The sequence below is a fragment of the Diplotaxodon limnothrissa genome, linkage group LG20, assembly GCF_057381915.1.
Source record: "Diplotaxodon limnothrissa isolate DT_005_m linkage group LG20, D_limnothrissa_male_GT1.1, whole genome shotgun sequence".
Classification (NCBI taxonomy): Eukaryota; Metazoa; Chordata; class Actinopteri; order Cichliformes; family Cichlidae; genus Diplotaxodon; species Diplotaxodon limnothrissa.
This window is the reverse complement of record NC_140615.1, coordinates 3,117,859-3,140,499: the sequence shown is the minus strand read 5'-3', so window position 1 is coordinate 3,140,499 and position 22,641 is coordinate 3,117,859. Positions and strand designations below refer to the sequence as shown.

The following is a 22,641-nucleotide window of genomic DNA, read 5'->3' as shown; positions in this document are numbered from 1 at the left end:
TGTGACCCTGAACTGTTTTTCTGAGTAAAAACAAAAAACAAAACAAAAGCTCCCAATCACTTTTCTTGGAATCAATTAAAAAAAAAAATCAGTAATTAGTTAGGTATAAAATGTAAAGGGTAGGCATTCTCCAAAAATGTTTTAAACTCCTTTACAATAAAGAACATGGTGATATAAAGTTTGTAATACCAAGTAACCTTTATTTATTTATTTATTTATTTATTTATTTAACAGCTGTTGGAATCTAGGAAATCAGATATTGAAATGAACACAATTTGACTTGTTTGTTGTTATTTGTAAAATTACAATGACCAGCATTAAACGCACAATCACATTTTCTGAAGGGCAAGGTGTTCACTTATGGGCTTTGTCACAGGTCCTTTCCAAGTCTTTCAATTTCATCAAGGAAGAAGTCCATGTCTTTCTGGGACAGTAGGGGAGAGAATACAGTCACACGGAAAAAGTTGACCTTGTTTCCCAAAGGCTGGTAGCCGACCATCATAGTGCCTTGCTTCATCATACGTTCCTTGATGACAGGAGCTACCTTTTAGCAAGAAAACAATACACAGAATTAACTGTACATTTCAGATAATGGGCACACTACAAAAAATGAAGATGCCACATCTAAGTACATGTCAATATGTGTGCAACGGAAGGAATAAAATATCTCAAATGTGGCGGCTAATTCTTATTCAGCAACAGACAAACTTACTTTTGCCAGTTTCTCCTGGTAATCTTCAGTTCCTTCCTTCCCTCTCAAACTCGGTGGTATGAACCAGAAGCAGACATTCACAAACTCTGGCTGTCCGCAGAGACAAATGCAAGCATGGTAATGACATTTTGCAGGTAAAAAACTCAGGTATGCTTTATGAAAAATGTATGAAATTACCATGCTCAAAAGCTGGAACCCCTCTCTTTTCTTCATCTGCTCCACCAGATATCTGCAAGAGAAAAATTTAGCAAAAGACCCAAAAAGTAACCATATTTAAAAAAAAAAAAAAAAAAAAATCATATTTCTAACATATTAGACATAATTTATTAGTTAGTGAAAACCAAGAGAAAGACAACTGGTTTCAAGGGGTCTTAACTGGATGTGTAAGGCTGATCTTCTGTTAGAATGAGACAAATCTGACTTTACGACTTTACTTGAAGCTCGCCCTGTGACACATCCTTTATTTACCTTGCATGAATAAAAGCCTTGTCTACACGCTCTTCTAAGCCCATGGAGCCAACAGCTTTCCACATCAACCACAGCTTCAGACAGTCCACCTTGCGGCTGCATTGCACAGACTTATCCCCAATGTCCAGGTTCACATCGTAGAACTTATCTTGCTGGAAGAGGTATGTGGCATTGGCACTGTGGCACTGCTTCAACAAATTCTGGAACAAAGTCAATGATTGTCAAAAAACGTACAAACCCAAACTTTATGATTATTAATTCTGCAGCCTTTAAATTGTGAAGCCAAACCGTGGTGTCCTTCAGGAGTAAAGCAGAACACTGCAGGCCAGCCACCAGCATCTTGTGGGGATTCCATGCTACTGAATTTGCTCTTGTTATACACAGAAACAAACTCTAATCAACATCACAGCCTTACACTGTATCTCCACTCATGTACAAGCTCATGTACATTTTAATACCTGTCAACTCCTTTCATCAGATGTCTGTGTTTCTTAGAAAAAAGCACGCTCCCTCCCCAGCAAGCCTGACAAAAAAAAGATAAAAGATTCTCACAAGGTTCACAAAACCAAGTCTCGTCAACACACATCAGTCTTCCACAAGTGCACTCACATCTACATGCATCCACAGCTTGTGTTTATCACAAATATCAGCTATGTGATCCAGCGGGTCAAACACACCCTGCACTGTGGTCCCTGACATGCAGCTTACAAGAAATGGGACTGCACCCTAATGGAAAACACACAAAAATACAATTAGAGTCAGGAGATGATGATTAAAAGCTACATGTTACATTTGATGAAAACTAGCTAAACATCAGCAAATCTACCTGAGATTTGGACAGCTCTATTTTTTCATCCAGATCCTCTGGAATCAGACGACCTCTGCAGCACAAGAGACAGCATTTAATTAGATGAAAGGTATTATTTTTACTTGGCACAACTCCAGGTTACAATAGATCAAGGTGTAACAATTATTTCAATACAGAACATGAATCTATTATTTACAGCCCCAATCAAAAGTTTAAGATCACTTGAAAAATGGCAACTCTGTTGTGCCTGAAAACGGCCTGTTTCATTTTAAGCGTTGTTTTCAATATTTTGAAATTGCTTTGTCTCACTCCCATTTCTTCTTGTTGCATTTTGAAGCTCTACTTGGAACCTATGGAACTCCAAAGTGTTCAAAATTAAATAAATAAATAGGTCAAGATGAAATAAATAACTATGTGAATAAATAAGACACAGATATGTAATGTGAGAATGATATTGTGAAATAATGGAACACATTTTGAAAAAAATGCTCATTATTGTGAAATATATTGCATTCTGCTATATAAATTTACTTATTATTGTGAAATATTATTTCATGGTCATTATTTTTCACAATAACAGAGATTATTCCTGAGGCATTTTATTTATTTCCAGCCGTTTTTAGTCCAAAATGACCTTTTTTCAAAGTCAGTCTTTATTTCAAAATCCCGTTTTTCCCGATGGTCTATTTATTTCATAATGCGACTTTTCAGCAGAATGACTTTGTCTGTCAATCAATGTAAGTGGGCTGGACCTTTGCACCTATTGGCTTATCGTTTACCATCGACTAGTTTTCCTGGATACCGGCTCCGCGGACGGCTGCTGCAGCTAGCAACAGCGTGCTAGGTCAAAAGTCACGGAGGATGGCGGACTGGTGTGAACTTCAGCCAGTTCTGCTCATTTAAGCAAATCAGATAGAGAGGGATCATTTACCTGTAGATACTGTTTTGAGTCGTTTAGATGTTTCTGAAATGCTTGGGATGATAATTGCTCTTCAAGATGTTCGCATCGATGACAGCATTGTCAAAGGTTTAAGATCAATTCAGCACCGTGTTCGTTTGGAATACGCCGAGGAAGAACAGTCTTCAAATGTTGGCTGTCCACGTCTAGAAATCCCGGTGCAGCACTCAGGACTTTAGTGCTGTCCGGGATAACCATCGGGGTAATTGCCGATACATTTTCTGTCTCCGAGCACAATTAGGAGGAAAATGACGGAGGAAGGTCTAAGGTAAGTTTATGCTGTAATTGAGCACCTGTGTGATTCTGTACACAGCATTGTTTAGGTGTTGACCTTAATTATGACGTTTGACAATGAATTATTATCGCTTACTTTTTTTTGTTACTGTCTAAACTAAGTGGGGCAGCTACGGCTAAAGCTATCGGCGCCATCTCGGCGTTGAGACACGTTTAGCAGTGTTAGCTGTTAGTGTGTTAACTCGGAGACTGGGGTCAGTGGAGCCTGTAGGAACCTTTTACACAGAGAGTAGACCCACCAGCTTTCCACAGTCTACTTACTTATCACATCTTGTTAGACAACAGGGTCATTAGTGCTTTAAATAGTACATAGTTGAATGTTTCATTGCTGTTTGCAGTTGATTGTTCTCTGATAACGCATAACAAGGTTGATGTTAAATAGCGAGTTTATTGAAATGGTTTTGTCTATTTCAGCAGCATTATAGATATACTTTCTCTGGTGTCTTCGGTAAAGCTAAAACAAGAATACATTTACATCCTTGGTTCTTTCAGCATTAATTGGAAAACTTGAGATTTGCTGTGCGCCTCCCAAGCCATTCTCTTTTATCCCACCTGTCAGGTATAGATGGCAATACTTTAAACAAAGTTAAATTTGTTATACCTGAAGAGAACCAATCCTGACCTAGAATGGGTGAATGAATAATTAGTTGGTAGCCAATGCCTAAGCAACTCACATAGGCCCTGGCAGACTCAATAAGTCCATCTAGGAACAGCTGCAGGAAACACCTCTTCAGTTTAGATTTAAAACATGTGCATGCTCTTTCAGGTTGATGAGGATTATGGTGTGGTGTGGACTGGACAGGACAACATAATCGCTGCCCATCAAATGAGATCACCATTCCTGAGATTCAGCTCCCAGATGCACTGAATGAACAAGACCCTGCTGTGCTACCAATACTTCAAAATCACTTGTAGAAAGACATTATTACATTTAATCAGTTTCTATGTCAGGAGGATTTTTTTTTTTTTTTAATTTCTACAGCTTTGTAGCTAATACTGACTCAAAACAGCATAACCAATTTCATTTTCAACAAAACAGTGAGTGGCTATAAAACAGGATTTGTTTTATACAGCTGTCACTTTAATGATATTCATTTCTTGGTTGGATATACAGTACATGTCAACTCTGAGCAGATTTAATACAATGAACACAGTAGAGTAGTGTAACATCTTAATTCAAATAATTTTTTCTAGAAATTTTTTTTGTATCAGTAGCGAGTATAAACAAAACATATTGTGTAATTTATAATGTACAGTGAACAACTGATTTTGATATCTGAACTCTTCATCAGTTTATATTAAAAAAGCCATAAATGCACACCTGTACTCTGTATTTTTCACTGTCAAGTGTATTAAAAAGAACTAGAACTCACTAGATTGTCCGTTTCTTTGAACACCGAGTACAGTAATGTGATGCAAGAAAGAAGAAATGGTCTAATTTTACCATGTGGTTATGGAATCAATCGTAAACCAGACCAAAACCTGAGTCAGTAGAGTTGAGACACACCTGAATGTCCATTAGAAATGACTCATAGGTACAGTAGTGTGCAGGAAGACGTAGTACTTCAAAACCGGTGGAAGACTTTGGAAGATTGCTGTTGACCACTTCCACAGTCATTTCTCGGCAAGACTTCCCATCCTGTCCAAAACTTGATGAGGGCTTTTTGTTGTGCACAAGATGCTGCAACAGAAGATTGTTTTAAACTATAATGACATCCTATATTCATTATTTTGAATCTTTTATGGAGAAATACCATAAAGATGACCACTTACATACAGGGCACCAGACATTTTTGCCCCACTCAAATTGCTGTTGTAGCTTTTATAGATATTTTTATGTTAACAAAGCTAAAAGTAGTCTACATACAATTCTAGTGCAACTGATAATGCCACCACTCTTATGTATTGCATGGAGCAAATAACAAAACAAAATTATACTATAGCGTAGAGCTGGGCGATAGAACGATAACGATATGTACTGCGAAATAACTTTTTCTCAATAGAAAAATTAAACTATTGCGATAGACCTCACCGCTCTTGTCCTTTTTATAAAAATAAAAATAAATATCGTGATATGAAAAAATCTCATATCGCCCAGCTCTACTATAGTGTACTTTGTTAATGACCCAAGATCACTGGACTGTATGTAATTTACCAAAGTATAATCAGAGAAAACCAATGGCAAAATACCTATCGCAGCAGACTTACCATTTTCAATGAAGGACCGAAGGTAACCTGCCACTCTGCATTTATCCTCGAGAGCATTCCTCTTCTTCCTCATCTTCATCTTCTGTGGCAGGCCACAGTCATTTTATAGCTTTACTTATCTTGTAGTCTTAAGAGCATCAGCAACATTAGGTGTATTTTTATTAAATGTAACCCAGCTGTTCAACTAACCCACGCATACAAAACAGTATATTGGTGTTTTGTGTCAACAATTAATGTTCATCCTTCATAAATTAACCAAATAGCTTTACTATTCAGATGTTAAAAGATGTGACCTGACCTTACCTCACAACAGGGAGCAGTCTCTGATTCCCTTGGTAAGAAAGGAGGAATGATGTCTGATCTTTCTGTCAGAAGCAGCCATACCATGGTTTCCTTAAGCCCTTTCCTCAGCTGCTTGACTTGACGACTTGTTTGTGTTATGACCTACAACGGTGAGACCAAACCAAAACTGAAGTTGGAGTCTGTAAAGTGACACACACTTTAAATGTTAAATATTTAAAGAACATCCACTGTACTAGTAAAAGCATTTTCAAATTATACCCACTTACAAAATCACTACGTTGAACTAAAATTGCTTTCTTTTCTTTCACATAGATTACTTGTCTTCCATATTAGCACAGAAGATAAGCCACTTTAAAACAGTCATGAATAACTATTACCTACAACAATGTAAATAGTAATACAGACATTAACCCAGAAGACAATTATTTTCTCTTACCTAATTTATAGAATTCTTTGCTATGATAAAAAACAGTATTAAAAAAAATCTGTGACTAAACTGATTAAAAAGCTCATTTTTGCCAGACAGACTAACCAAGCAATAATAACATATCGTTACTTACCCTGAACAGCGTTTCGTGGAGTGGAGCTAGCTGTGATAGCGTTAGCATTTGCTAACGTTAACACTGTGCGGTTGTGATGAGAACTTGGACCAGGGACCACTTCATCTCCAGTACACTGCTGCAATACGCAGACTGAGGTGAAGACGTTCAATCTAAGCGGTTAGCAAGTTCTCTGAGTAACTCAGAAACGGACTTGTTTCCTGCAGCCATGCCCTTCACAAGAATTGATACACCTGTAACGTTATTCGCGCCCAGTGTTTTGCATTTGTCGGTGCCTTAAGTTTATTTTGAGCTGCATACTGCCGCCAGCTGCATAGGAGACGCATTGCACCATTAAACCTAAATCGACAATTCATGTGCTATTACTTATGTCTGAGTAAAGGAGCAACCAATCACACAACTGGCTCCGCCCTGTCTTTCTTGATTGACAGACAAAGTCATTCTGCTGAAAAGTCGCATTATGAAATAAATAGAACATCGGGAAAAACGGGATTTTGAAATAAAGACTGACTTTGAAAAAAGGTCATTTTGGAATATAAACGGCTGGAAATAAATAAAATGCCTCAGGAATAATCTCTGTTATTGTGAAAAATAATGACCATGAAATAATATTTCACAATAATAAGAAAATTTATATAGCAGAATGTAATATGTTTCACAATAATGAGCATTGTTTTCAAAATGTGTTCCATTATTTCACAATATCATTCTCACATTACATATCTGTGTCTTATTTATTCACATAGTTATTTATTTCATCTTGACCTATTTATTTATTTAATTTTGAACACTTTGGAGTTCCATAGGAACCTTGTTAAAATCCGACCATGCAAAATATGATTTTTTTGGCCATTTTTCTAGTGTTCTTAAACTTTTTATCGGGACTGTATTTTGAATAATTATTGAGTCTATAGAAAAGGTCATATAACATCTGCAAGTTGAGTTTTATGAGCATTCGTTTTGCAATTGTATAAATTAAGGACAGAAGAAAATTCAATTTCTTTAATGCTCAATATTCTTTCAGCGGGCAACTGATAACTAACAAGTCATCCAAAGCATCCAAGATGGCAGCGCACACGGACGCAGCAGCTTCAGCCTCTCCAATTAGGCGTTTTTCTTTCTGCAACGCAAAACTTACCTACAGTCATCTGGAATTATGCAACATCGGCTATAACAGCCAGATCCCCGTTACCAGTGATTATCAGAGGATCAACAACATCCCCCCGGAGATAGCGAGAACACCGGGCGCTCCGTGGATTGTTATCGGCTCTGCCAAGCAACCCAGGCGGCGGACAGGACGCAAAAAAAAGCGGGGCTGCCGGTCAGGCGTGCGAGCCAGGCTAAAGAAGCAGCCTTTTAAACCACCGCTTCCAAGCATCTTCCTGACCAACGCACGCTCGATCGTCAACAAAACAGACGAAGTGAACCCACTTCTCCCCGCACAGCCACTCGTCCGCGACTGTTGTGCCTTGGTCGTCACGGAGACGTGGCCACAAGAGGAAATTCCCGACGCCTCGATGCAACTAGCGGGCCGCACAATGCACCGCAGCGACGGAAAGGCTACAGCAGGTGAAAGCAGAGGTGGAGGTTTGTGCATTTACACACATAACAACTGGTGCACAAACACCAAGATAATCACCACAGTCTGCTCCCCGGACATAGAGACGATGTCTGTCGTGTGCAGACCCTTTTACTTGCCTAGAGAACTGCCTGTAGTGCTAATCACAGCAGTCTACATACCTCCAAACGCTAATGTTAGCTCAGCCCTGGCCCACCTGCACGACTCGATCTCTGAACAGCAACGGAGATATCCAGAGGGAGTACACATCATCGCAGGGGATTTCAACAAAGTGTGCTTAACAACCGTGCTGCCTGCATTTGTTCAACATGTGACATGCCCTATGAGAGGGAATAACACACATGTTTACTCAAATATCAACCAGGCCTACAGATCTGTTCCCCTCCCACACCTGAGCATGTCCGACCACCTCTCTCTGCTTGTTGTCCCCTTATACACACCACTCAGTAAAAGGACAAAGCCCACAATCAGAACTATTAGCACCATTTCTGAGGAAGCTCTGGCTCAGCTGCAGGACTGTTTTGCCCTCACAGAGTGGAGTGTCTTTGAACATGACGACCTAGAGACTCACACAGCTGCAGTGCTGTGTTACATCATGTATTGCATTGACACTGTCACCACGGAAAAGCGGTTCCGCGTCTACCCCAACCAAAAACCCTGGATGTCGAGTAAGGTTCAGGCATTGTTAAAGGCACGTAACTCTGCATACAAATCTGGGGACCAGAATATGTACAGAAGAGCAAAAGCAGACCTTAAAAAAGGCATCAGAGCAGCAAAACTGGACTATTCGAGTAGACTGTCAGATCAGCTCTCAGATAACGACCCCAGAAAGGTATGGGAGGGCCTGAAACACTTCACCAATTACAAAGGCAGTGGGACAAATGCAGATAACATGGACATCTCATTAGCAGAAGAACTAAATAACTTATTTGCCCACTTCCAGAGAACTGTAGACACCCCTACCATGCACACTGCCCTGCCCATAGCCTCTGATCACAGCCCACACACATTTACCCTCCAAGAACTCCAGGTTCACAGTTTGTTCAGAGCAGTAAATCAGAGGAGAGCTGCTGGCCCTGACGGAATACCTGGGAGAGTGCTCAAAGTCTGCGCTGACCAGCTGGCTCCTGTGTTCACCAGACTATTCAACCTCTCCCTGTTACACTGTCCCTCACTGGCTGAAATCTGAAACAAAAGTCCCAGTCTCCAAGTCCACCATGCTCAGTGGCCTCAATGATTACAGACCCATTGCACTGACACCTGAGTTTGCAAAGTGTTTAGAGAAGCTGGTCCTATAGCTCATTAAGGACTGCCTCCCACCCAGCTTTGGTCCACCGAGGATATAATTTCCACTGCCCTCCATTCTGTTCTGCATCACCTGGAGAATCCTGGGACTTCAGCGACGATGCTCTTCATTGATTTCGCTCGGCTTTCAATACCATCACCCCAGACACTCTTGGACTACAAACACATCCGCCTTAGTGAAGAAAGCCCAGCAGCGCCTCCATTTCTTGAGGGTCCTGAGATGGAACAGGCTGCAGACTAGTGTCTTTCTACCGAGCCACAATTGAGAGTGTGCTGGTGCACACTGAAGAGACTCCAGAGGGTCATCAGAACTGCAGAGAAGGTGATCGGCTGTCCACTCCCCTCCCTGGACTCCATTGCCACCTCTAGATGTCTCTCTAGAGGCATGGCAATTATAAAGACCAACTTCGTCCTAACCACCACCAATTCAACATCCTGTCCTCTGGAAAGTGGTTCAGATCCATCAGGTGCAAAACATACAGACTAAAGAACAGCTTTACAGGGTTCTTATTATGATGCCCATGTATACACCCCCAACAGTGAATAATGTAACTAATACATTGTGTATATAGTGTTTTTATATTCTTCTTTATATATTTCTTTACTTTTGCACCTTTGTGGTCTTGCTACCTACTTTCTCTGTGCAAGCAACTGTACAATGACAATAAAAAAGTTCAATTACTTGTCGTCCACTTTCACAAAGATGACGTTGTCCAAACCAATCCCCAGAAATGCAGCGCCTTTCTTTACAGAGTAATGGCTCTGAAAAAACAGAAGTATGTCTGTTTCAACAGTGTCATGAAGTTAGAAATAAACCTGATGAAGCTTCCATTGCATCAACAATACACCTTGACAAACAGGTGAACAGTCGCCCTCACCTCTGGAGATGTAAAGATGCTTAGCCGTGGGAGAGCCCACACCCCCTGGCTTTTGACCTCTGGGAAGCGTTGATAGCGTGCGAGGTTCATGGCATACATGTTGGAGGTTGAGCCCCCCGGACAGAAAATCCCATCACCCTCTGGCCAACCAACCAGCTGACGTAGGCCCCTGAGGACCTCGTTCTCCATCAGCACAAAGACTGGGGCTGCCTCATAGGTGAAGCTGCAGTTGTCACAGAAAACGTCTGATCATGTTATTTGCTGGATTAGCCTCGTCTTCATTTTATCTTTCAGTTTGTAAATCTCTGCAGCGCTGCTCTATGAGTCAGGAAACCTTCCTTGCTTACGAACCAATATATAAAAAACCCACAACATTGTGAAATATGTCATCAGCATTGGTGCCAAGAAGCACCACTCAAACAGTGCACCCAAACATCCTTTTGAAACACTTTGACTTTATATTTTTGCACATGCTTTCTAATAAATTCGGTTTATTAAACACTGATACACTAAAAATATGCAAAATACCTAAAATAACCTCACTGTTGGAGGTTATTCTTTCTGCTTATTCCTATTTCTAGAGTATTTCTACAGTTTGCTACCAAAGCAGAAACTCTGATCTCCTTTGATCAGTGCCTAACACATTTTATTGTTCAATATTCTTACAGGCTTAACCTTCCATCCCCTCAATATTTATCTTATCTGCTCCTTCTTACAGATTAGTGTTGAGAGCCTCAGTGAGGAATCTTCCAGCCAAGGAATGATAGTCCACCCCACCGTACTGTTGATTAAAAAAATGTGGGTGACCTGAAATTAACAAAAGAAATAGTCCCTTCAAGATCGGACAAGTGCCTGTTTGTTTAGCTCATTTTTCTACTTACTTGTTTTAACGCTGTACTTGGCAACATCTCTTACTCTCTGGAGGAGCTTGTCCCGTGGCTCTCCTGTCTCTCTCACCCCCAAATCCAGGAGCAGAGCCAGCTCCTCGGGCTCTTTCCACTCACAAACCTGCACGAGGAAAGTGTGGATTATGAAGCTTGTTAGCTACCGCAGACAGGGAAACTATTTTGTGCTTCACAAGATACCTTCTGTTTGACATCTGTGCCATTGGAGAGCACTTCCTCCATAATAATTTTGAAGGCTTCATTTAAGAAGAACTGGCCTTCAGCATGGTCAATGAGAGGCTCATTCAGGTCACGGAGACTAGCTTGTTCCATTATCTCTTATGTGCTGTTTAAAAAAAACATGAATACTTTTAAATTCAAAAGGTGTGATAAGAAACAGACACATGGTGCAAACTTCATACTACTAACCTGAGAATGGAGACGGGTTTGTGCTGCTCTGAAACCAGACTGCAGAAAATGGCTACAAAGCAAAGGTAAGGTGGCAAAAGAGGGAGGGAGGCAACCTTTGTCCCACACTTCTAGTTAATGTTATCTGAGCTGAGAAAAGACAATGGGGCACACACATACACTCAACTGTGATTTATGGGCTCACAAAAGTTCATTTTTAGAAGGTCAATATGCTTTAGTAAGTCATAAGTCATGTATAGCACTTTAATGGATAAAACTTTTGTGGATTCATGAAATGATTCTCATCAGTTCACAACAAAGAGCATCAGATTAGCTTGTGGGTGAACATTGTTAAAGGCAGTCGTTTTACTGTGATGAGTTATGGAGTGTTATGCAATAGAGGCTGTATATCTGCTCTGATATGCATGAGAAGGTAAATGAATCTTAAAAGACACAAGTCAGCCTCTACAGAAACTCTATGAAACATCAATGCAGGAGCAAAGCGATTCCCAGATTGCTCAGACAGAAAACCTTCATAGTTTTACAGAAAAGAACTCCTAGGATTGCTTTGTTCCCAGTTATGGCTTCTTTTCTTCTTCCAGCTGTGATTTTTATTTATTTACCTTTTTAATGAGCAGCAACAGCTAACGTTTAGGAGAAGTTTGCAGCTAGTCAAGGACGAATGTACGGTCATCAGCCACCTCAATAGGTACACCCGTTCAACTGTTCGTCAATGCAAATGTCAGCCAATCAAAAGGCAGCAACTCAATGCATTTATGCACAAATGGTAAATGGCCTGTATTTGTATAGCGCTTTTACTCAGTCCCTAAGGACCCCAAAATTCAGTCATTCACCCATCCACACACACATTCACACACTGGCGATAGCAAGCTACATTGTAGCCACAGCTGCCCTGGGGCGCACTGACAAAGACATGTTCGAGGTGAACTGTTAAAGTTCAAATTGAACAACAGGAGGACAAAAGATGATTTAAGTGACTTTGAGCATGACGTGGATGTTGGTGCTAGACGGGCCGGTCAGAGTATTTCAGAAGCTGCTGCTGTACTGGGAGTTTCCACCACGACCAGGGTTTACAGAGATTGGTGCAAAATGAGAAAATATCTGGTTCTATGGGTAAAACAGCACTGAGAAAAATGTAACTGATGTAATCAACACGTACCAGTGGGGTGACAGCATTACCCCATCATTCTTTTACGGCTGAGGGGTAAAAAAGCAAAAAAAAAAAAAAAAGGATTTCTATAGTCTCTTATGTTTCTGGGACATTCAGTGATGCTTTCGTCTGTGGCTGAACTTGCTGATCTGGTTACTCTGGTGATTAAATTCAAATACCAAAAAAACCCCCCAAACATTTACACACCAGTTTATCAGCCTTCAACTCGATTTCACACCATTTTCTGTCCAGTCACCTGTGCCCCATTTGCAGTGGCTCAATTCTTAAACACTGGTTAAAAAATTAAAAATAAAAAATTGTTTATTTTATGGCAGTTGAACGAATAATACAATTACAAAGAGTTATTTCAAGTGGTACTAAGGTTCTCCTGCTTCTGTCCTTTGCAGATGTTTTCCATGAAAGAGTTTTGAAAATGTTCTTTTCTCTGCTGCTTCATGTGGACCGCTGAGCTTCATCCCTAAGATGAATAATCCCAATATAAAAAGAAAATACCGTTCAAATGAAGTAAGTACAGCTTGCTTTTCATTATCTTCTCAAATGAAAGGTGAATAAAAATCATACTACATATACCACAACAGAAAACAGACATAAAAGCAACTCTGGCAAACTTCTGGCAAAACTTCTATGACTTTCCTACGATAACTGTTAATGCATCATTTAAAAATGTACAGTATAAAGTACAGTAGTGCTAAATGCAGAGTAGTAAACAATAAAATCTTGTTCTTGTTTAAGCCCTGATATTTATGATCTGACTTGTCAGTAAAAACATTTCCTTTATACTCCAAGCAAGTAATCAGTCAGTCTTCAACAGGAAGTCGATGCTTTCAGGTGGCAACATCCACTCTCCCTGACTGAGAAGTGAATGCAGTTGAGTGGGTGTGGCTTTTTCCCTCTGTGAGTTACGCCAGTGACGCAGCATGGCAAAGACTCGCTCCACATGGAGATTATGGTCCTCTTCGATTTGCTCCAGTTTTACAGATGAGATTTCCAGAGCTTCTCTGCCAATCGCCCTCCAAGATTTGCCGATGGTACGGGCCACAGACATCAGCTGTTTCTCACTCACCATGCCAGAGCCTGTGGGATGAGGCCGTTAAAGTATGTGACTGTTTTACAGAGTTTGACAGTGGAATATATTTCAGTGCATTGCCACTCACCATTGTTGCAGATCCTTTTGTTTGGAATGACATCTGGTATCTCAGGCGCTTGTTTTCTTTTTTCTGAGGTTTCTTTCCCCCCTTGGAAGTGAAAAAAAAATCTTTATATTTATAGATCAGAAATAGAAATCTAACTGGAATAAAAGATTGCTGAAAACGAGCAAATTTTAACCTACCCGAGGACCGTGTGTTGACTTTCAGTTTGTTAATAAAGTCAAGCCTTGGGAAGGTTTCTTGCAAGGCGTTATCCTTGAAAAGCTCCAGTAGTTCTTTTGCTGCTTCGGGACCTCTCTGTATGACGTGATCCAAAAGCTCTGTCACTTTTTCACTAGGAGTGCGGCAAGATTTCACGTGCTGGTAGGCGTGAAGAGGCAGCAGACGGCGAGCATCTGCATGCTGGAGTACAAAGTCAGGATCGGCACTTAGGATTTCTATAAGCTTTGGCTTCTGACTTCTGAGTAGCTGGATTTCCTCTCCTGATTCCTCAGCCATGACTGATTTAAATCAACTCCTGGCAAAACAAGTTGATGAAGACCTCTTTTAATAAAAGTATATGTGACATGTCCAACAAACTCAACCAAAAACCTTTTGACTAAATTAAACTTTCAAAAAAGTAAACAGCTCCAACATCCATCCATTCTCCAACATTTCTAGTGGTAATAATTGTAGCTGTGACGCTATTCTGCTAAATGTGCTGCAGACAGCAGGGAGTGTATTGGAACCAGAGTCAGGGTCCCTCTGCTGGTCAAATAGGCAATGACAGCATGTCTACATTCCCACAAGCATTCATTGCCTTCTCATTATTTTAAAAACAAAGACAAAGAGTTTTCAAGTTGCTGCATGACCGATAGCATGTGCATCAATGCTTATATATCTGTTCTAAGCCAATACTAGCCAATGACATTGCTCACTTGATATATATCTATCAGGCTCTAATGCAACACTTAATTGTCCTGCACATGCCTGCATAATCACTGCTAAACATATTCCTGGCTGCCTTTTAATTTACGTGGCTATGGAAAAATGTGATATTCTCACATTTATTTTAATGACTCATTCAAGTCTCTCCAATAATCCAGTGGATGAAGAATGTACAATGGGAAATATTCAAGACTGTTTAAGATATCTAATAAATAAATGTTTCAATTTTGCAGCTACTTTTTTAGTATATAAAACTGTAACATTTAACATAAATTAACATGTAATATGTAACATAATATGTTATAACGTGTTGAAAACCACAATCTCTGATGACAACCTCTGACAAAATAAACTCACCGGCCACTTCACTGGGTATACTTGTGTGACTGATCCTTAACTCAAATATTTAATTAGCCAATGATATGGTAGAAACTCAGTGTATTTAGGTATGTAGATACAGTCAAATTCAACCTCAGAACAGGGAAGAAAGTTTGGGATTTTCCCACAAATCCATGTTACATTCCTCTAAAAGTCGAGGGGATGCAGGGAAGTAACAAAAAGTATCTAGGTTGGGGCAAAAAAGAGACAAGGAGGCAAAAATATAGATGAAATAGTTTTTTTTAAAATTAATAACTATACTAAAGAAGACAGACAAGTCACTATATGCATCAAAAGATTTAATGCATAAGAGCACATCAAAAAGGTTAAATGGTTAAAAATGTCCTCTGCTCCACAGAGCAGGCATAAGCAGTTAAGCCATACGCAACTCAGCTCACTACAAAGGCTCTCCAGGACTGGAGCTCACCTGATCCCTGATCTTAAGTACTCAACGCCTAATTGTTGAATAGAAAGGACAGCAGAGAAAGGGCAGCATCTACGGCTGGAAAGAGAGCAAGTCATGCCCAGCCATGGCCCTAACAAGCCATCTTTAGAATTTACAGAGAAAGATCAGAAACAGAGAAAGTATCACGTGAGTGGCAGTTCTCAGAGATTAAAATAGCTGTGAGGAAGGCAATAGTAGCTCAAATAACCACTCATTACAACCACCATTTGCATCGGGTCATTGAAATGATTTAATAGAAGACTATAAAACATTGCCTGATCTGATGAGTCTCAATTTCTGCTGCGACATTTGGATGGTAGGTTGAGAATTTGGCAAAAAGACAATAAATGATGAATTTAGGCACCTTGTAGTGGTGGAGAGCCTACCTATACAACATCTCAAACTGGTTAGTTGAACATGTCAATGAGTTCACAGTACCCAAACGGCCACCAAAGTCACCAGATCTCAATCAAACAGATCACCTTTGGGACGTGGCAGAATAGGAGAGATGTATCATGGATACGCGGCAACTGTGTGACGCCATCACGTCATTATGGACCAAAATCTCTGAGGAATGTTTCAGCACCTTGTTGAATCAATGATACGAGGGGATCCCACCCACTGCTAATGAAGTGAGTGGTGAGTATTTCACACTGTGATACACGGGAGTTGAATAGTGCTTATCTTATCTTATCTGTAGCTTCGGACATGAAGAAAATTAAGTGGCATTAATATTTTTTTCCGTTCAAGCATAGACCAGTAACTGTAGCATTGTTCAAATAAGCGTTAATACTGATGTACACAGATCAGAAATCACAGCACGTGCACAATCACTGATCAACTTTTTTTCTTTGCCTACGTGACACGACCACGTGCTTACAGAGTTTATTACTTTCAGTGCGTGAAGGACGCAAAGCCTTTGTTCTACATCCAGCACTTCAATTCGAAACCCCTTTAATCTCTGCACTTCCTGGGTTTGTGTGGCATCTGTGGTCGATCACTTCCAGATGCGCTTTACAGACTCGCTTTCATGCCCCACGCAGGCTACAGGCGGAACGTATTTGTGCTTTTCTCTTACCATTTAATGCAACAGCCCCAATAACACAGATGGTAAACAAACGCAGCTTTTAGCCGACAAACAGGAGACGCGTCACAAGTTCACCATCGCTTCTTTTCTCCCGCTGCTTTTCCTTCCTTATTTTATCCGGTCAAATCATTTCCGGTTATTTCTTTCACTAGCATTTTATTTCTGTTTGCTTCCATCCAGTGGGTGGATGATTTAACTGCAGGAAACCGCCCCAGCTCTGAGCATTTAGCGTCACCTGGTGGAGATGCTTACACATTGCACTGCAGTGACAGAAGTGTTCTATAATCTTAAATTATACTTAATTAAAAAAAAGTATATAAGACTTTATTATGAAACAGAGACATTTCAATAAATACAAAAAGAAGTGACTAAAAGAATTATATGGGAGGCATAAAAAAACCTCAGGTTATTAAGGAGAATAAGGCAAAATTTGCACAAAAAACTCTGCAGCTTTAAAAGCTCTAGATTTTCTATGTTATAAAGAATAATGGCTATAAAAACAATATACACAGCCACTGCATATGCACAATGCAACACAAAGCAACAGAACTTAAAGTGGATATAAATAATGCAGCATGTCTAATGATAATTTCTTTAGTACAAAAATGAAAAGCAGCAGGGGAGGACAAAATATGTATGTTTAGTTTATTTTGTTTCTTTAAAATTAGCTCAAATTCTGTGGCCAGAAAAACAAAATACACTCACTGCAGCTAAACTGTAAACTAAATAGCTTCTCCACCTGGGCGCCTCCTCAGAGCAAGAATCTCTAACTCTCACGTCGACACGGAGAAATGTGTTGCTGGTAATATTGTGAAAATGGAACGCTGTAAACATGGGAATAAATATTTGATTGTTTTTGGTTGAGCAGAGTCGGCTCGTTGCGTGCATACCAAATAGAACGTGTGCCTGTGTGTGTTTATTGGATGTGCGCACTTGCCAGGTATCATGAATGATGATCTACATTACAGTACATCCAAGTTTAATGTATCAAAAGGCACCTGACTGTTATTGGACAACAATTATCGGGAATCACCAGTCACACATCTGCTCAGCCTATTTACAAAGCTCCAGCTCTGGGAAATGACAAATCAATATCTTATTCCTGAACAGATATTTGCTTTGTGTGAGTGGAAAAGCCTCTCGAGCCCATTTCATCCATACATACACTCTGAGTCACTGTGTGTATTGGTTGTCTGAATAAAACCAGCTTTTGCTTCGCCTACAGTGGGTGGAAAGACTAGAGCAAATCACTTATTCCTTATTTATTCTTACCACTGAGGTGAGGCTTCTGTGTTAGAGAGAAATTCATCTTCCTTTATGTACTACTAATGACTTTATTATGTTATAAATTTGAATTATATCCAATCTTGAGCTTCAGCGTAGCAAAGCTAAAAGGCAGCGATCTGCTGATCTCAGAGAATACATACACCGACACTCAGGGAGCTTTCAACTTGAAATGCTGTACAATGTGCCTGCAAAGTGTGCAGTTATTCATTTTGCATCACATTACTGCAGCACAAGTGGAGCATACTCTGTTTGAAAATGACAATGAACTTAGTTTGCCGCTGATCAAGCACGATCCCACTCACACCCTGGTTCTTTTCAGGCCCCATCGCGCTCTCTGTCAAGTGGCAAACTCCACTTGTATGTGCATGCTAGTGGTGGATGGTATAATAGCTCCAACTCTCCACACTGCTGATGGAGAATAATGCAGTTTCTGTATGAGTGGCTCTGGCTCTATTCTACAGACCTCTGCACCTGGAAAATTGGGATTTTTGTAGATGAGTGTGTGTATGTGCGTGTGTGTGTTTATTTATGCATGTATATAATTGAAGAGGGAGCCAGCGCAGCAGCTTATCCTCTCCATGCCTTAACAGAGAAATTTAAATTTACATGTAAAGTAAGTGACGAGGGAAATCAATCTTACTGACAGACTTTAGCGCTCCGAGCCACAAGGGACAAGACGGAGTTGGGTCTGCATTTGTGTGGATCAAACACTGCTTTGTACACTTGCTGACAGTACACAAGCTGGGACTTTTATGTTTAGACACTAACATGCACACAAAGCTCCTTCACAGATAAAGTTGTTGATAAAAGAAATGGCACTCTTTTGTTATAACTCAGATATGAGCCTGCAATTTTAAGGGTTCTGCACCAAACTGCTATTCACTAGTATGACTGGATGTGATGAAGTAGGTTCACTGTTTTTTTCTTCCCCTTGTATAATCCACTGTTTATATTTTTTGCAGCCGACTGTAGTACAGATGGACCTCTGCACAGGGAGGCCTTTGATATGTGGTTCCCCCATCCCTTCCCACTGACACACACATACACACCCCGCTCCCAGGATGGGGGTGGAGGGGGTAGAGAGGGTGGAGGGATGGACATATATTTGAGTGGCTCTGACATGTCTGTTTGTTTAACGTGCATTATATATGAAAGACCAGAGTGAGGGAGGAAAGACCATGGCAGCAGGGCAGCCAAACAGAGCAAACACGCAATGCAAGAGATAGAAAGTGAAAGAGGGCAAAGCAATGCTGCTGTTTACAGCTGGGTAGACAAACTGTAGGTGGAAAGCTTCAGTTTTCAGCACAAACACACTAGATTTAGTATCACAGGCTCAACTCAGACTGTTAGGTAACTCTATCTGAGATGTTATCATGCCTTCTTTTAGAGGGAAGAAGGGTTTAATGCTGGATAACAGCAGGATGACCATCCATTACCATTCATCATGTCATATATATTCTCTCAGATCAAATATATATGAAGCTGTTGTTCATTATGGGAGGAAGACCGTTTGCAGAGGACTTATAGATTGAGCCTGTAATGTAATTGACAGATCCATTAAGGCTGATAGAAGTGTAAATAATTTACCTGTGTGTTCGTGTGTGTGTTCTCCTCAGCACCCCTACTTAGAGTTACTGAAAAACAGCAAACACAAAGGCATTTTCCCTCCTTTAAGTATAACGAAGGGAGAAGACAGTGAGTCTGACAGACAGAGCAGACACATTTTCAGACAGCATTAAAGCCACGAAGGAGCTCCTGGAGGAAATGGATGTGTATGTGTTTCTGAATGTGTGTGTGTGTGTTTGTGAGTGTGATGTAGCAGGAGGCTGAGAAAGATTTTTTGAAGGAGGTCAAAGGGGAGCTTAAATAAAGGAGGAGGACAGAGTTGAAGAGTTCAAAGGAGCAAAAAATAGTCACTGCTCCGAAAAAGAAAAAAAGAAAGAAAGAAAAAGCTCTTATCGCATGAGATCATCCAGCTAAAGTCACCCAGAGAGGCAGGTGTCGGCTGATGTCAGTGTTTAATATTTGCTGTAATTCAGTGAAGTCAGCGACTTGTCGAGACCTTGTTTGCAGGATTCATTAAGCGAAGTCTGCGGATAAGGTAATCTGCCTCATTACATTAAAGACAAAGGCACAAAGTGAAAGAGGAGAGGGAACATTTTGCTTTGTTGTGGCTCTACTGCAGTGTGAGCTGACCTCTAGAGGGAGCTCTTATCATTCTAAAGTATCAAAACGCTTTTAGCTGGGTGATGCACTCAGCTCATAATTTAACCATAGCTTTTGTGTGATTTGAGCCATAAAGCTCAGGCTTCCCTCAATCCCTAAGACTCTTTGTTTTGGGCCATGAGACGACACAAAGTCCCTCTGGCAAAAGAGGGCGAGCCAGGTTTCTGGAGCTCCCAAAAGATCAGTGGCAAGAAAGAAACCCACATCCTGCTGGCTTTGGAGTTTGGTCTGTCCTAAACTCAGTGACCAGTGTAAGAATTGGAGAGACTGTGAGAAGACTTGATGCCTGACTTTTTTAACCTCTGGAACACTGAGTAAACATTAAATGCTGGGACTTAACACTGAAGTATTTTAGGCTTGCTGTGTAACCTGGCAAGTATACACTCTTTTTAATGAGATATTTGAGGCAAAAGAAAAACATATGGCTCATCCCTTTGATTCCTTAGTAAGTTCACTGCTAATTACGCCACATAAATCTGTATTACATGTTGTTAATGTGTGAGAATGAGGTTTCAGGATTTTACATAATCACCATATTTGGAAAATAATTGCTACCTGTCTGTGCCCTTATGTTTAAAGTCTGATGATATTAGAATTATGATACAATTCTGAACTTTGATGCTATTTCTGCTGATTGCTTTGAAAGTGTGAACATAAATTTGTGTGTGTGTGTTTTTCTTGAGCCAAACTTGCCTGCATGCTGTTTAGTTTCTTTATGATTAATGATATAATACAGAAAACTAAAACTAATAAGATTCTGTTTTTGCAGTTACACACTAGTTATTGCAGGCATACACCATTATGTGTACAGCGGGCACACACACACCCCTCCATTTCTCCATTTTCATATACATATTTATTGAACTATTGATGTTTTTCAGGCTCCAGTGAAAACACTAAAAGAAGTATTCATTTTATTTGTGAATGAAGCACAGATAAAAAGCATTTGGAGGCAAAAGAAAAAGGAAATCCGAACAGTACAAAGGGCTTATTATTGAACTGTTTTCCCCTTGTTCCATCAAGTGAAGACCAATAGTTTTGAAGGCTTAAATGATCCTCTGTGCTCATCATCAACTGAAAGAATCTTTGGAACTTCACTGATCTGATCAATACTGGCGCTGATTGAGACAGAATTAAATTCAACGCGTGTGCTTTCATTAGGAAAATGATATGACTTAGCCAGATGGCTTTCATTCTTTTCAGTCAGCCTCCAACCATCAATGCTGCTTCCATATGCTCATTTCTGTTCAAGTCACCACTTTCAAATAACAGTGTTGGGAAAACAGCAAAATCAATGACCGGGTAAAAATCCTACACTGGATATAATGTTTCCCTCTTATGTTTTTTTCCCCACATCACCCTGAGCTACGTAGGCTAATTAAACTCCAGGAAACAACACAAACTAATGACTTGAGTGATTTGCCCGTGTGTTTGTGTGTTTGTGCAGCCAGAGCTGTGAGGTGGCGTCTATGTCTCTGTGATTTTAAGTGCTTGTGACAGCCGTCACTCTCTCCTGCTGTGTTTCCACTCCACATTGGTGTGAATATGTGTATTTGCGCCTGCGTGTGTGTATAATCATTTTTTGGTAGACCAGATATGCCAGTGATTCATACTTGTGTGTTGCATCACACCCAGCATCCCCAGAGGGAGGAAGTATCTTAACTGATTCAACTGAAAAAACATCTCTACTTCAGAACCTTTAACAGGATGAAGAGTTAAAACATAAAAGAGGTGTGACATATAACTACTCAAATATGCTTCTAGGCTGCTGCCCCCGCGACCCGGCCCCGGATAAAGCAGAAGAAGATGGATGGGTGGAATATGCTTCTATGTTTACTTCCCTGCTTGAGGAGTAACGTAAAAAAAAACAACAACTGACAACTTACTGACCAAATAATTATTTGCTAGAATTTTGTGATGAGTTCAAATACTTTATGAGAAATTATAGGAGAAGCATAAACTCTTGAGGTAAATAATAAAATTGATCTTGGATTTGGAGGTCTTGCATTAGGCATAATTGCATAGGACAGTTAAATGTCACCGGGGAAGAAACACAACATGGGAACAACATGCCAAACATGTCTCTTCTGCTAGGATCTGTAAGCGAATGTTGCTGTTATGTTATATGCACCACAACTCCCAATGGCGCCCATTACAACCTAGTGTTAAGAAAGCTAATCAATATATGAATGACTTAATTCAAAATGAGAAAATTAAGTGATGATTCTCCCCTAGTATAAAAGATGGACATACCAACATGACGTCACCTACTTGTTAGTGAAATTAAGATATGAAATCACAGACATTTTTCACCAAGTCATCTTGATCCGCTAACTCTTTTCCCCTTGAATGCCTAATAGGCGTAACCCTAGTTTTCCTTTCATAAACTGAGTGATTTCTGTTATATTTCAGTCCTGCTTCGAGAACAAAATGAGAAGAGAGATGATGAGAGAGCCTTTATTTGTCAGTTGCAGGTCTTTTGCCCACAACCGAGATGACAGACCTTGCCGACCGTACATACAATACAAACATCACATTGGGGAGACAGGTCAGGCTAAGTAGCGAGGAAAAAAACATCGAAATGTG

At 40.2% G+C, this 22,641-nt stretch overlaps 2 protein-coding genes across 2 annotated transcripts; both read right to left on the bottom strand.

Moving 5' to 3' along the window:
• Positions 1–242: 242 nt before the first annotated feature.
• csad (cysteine sulfinic acid decarboxylase) lies at positions 243–11,290 on the bottom strand. The gene is made up of 13 exons (XM_085345669.1): positions 11,159–11,290; positions 10,955–11,081; positions 10,790–10,880; positions 10,074–10,296; positions 9,878–9,957; positions 2,007–2,061; positions 1,790–1,906; positions 1,639–1,703; positions 1,469–1,550; positions 1,181–1,380; positions 890–941; positions 713–802; positions 243–544 (listed from the first exon to the last, which is right to left on the bottom strand). Exons 1-13 carry the CDS (start codon positions 11,288–11,290, stop codon positions 371–373), a joined length of 1,488 nt encoding a protein of 495 aa, XP_085201795.1. The 3' UTR covers positions 243–370.
• A 2,007-nt stretch (positions 11,291–13,297) lies between these two features.
• Positions 13,298–16,610, bottom strand: LOC146610238 (uncharacterized). Its single transcript, XM_085345371.1, has 4 exons — positions 16,534–16,610; positions 13,888–14,222; positions 13,712–13,792; positions 13,298–13,631 (listed from the first exon to the last, which is right to left on the bottom strand). The coding sequence occupies exons 2-4, from the start codon at positions 14,201–14,203 to the stop codon at positions 13,351–13,353; spliced, it is 678 nt and encodes a 225-aa protein (XP_085201497.1). The 5' UTR covers positions 14,204–14,222; positions 16,534–16,610; the 3' UTR covers positions 13,298–13,350.
• Positions 16,611–22,641: the final 6,031 nt, after the last annotated feature.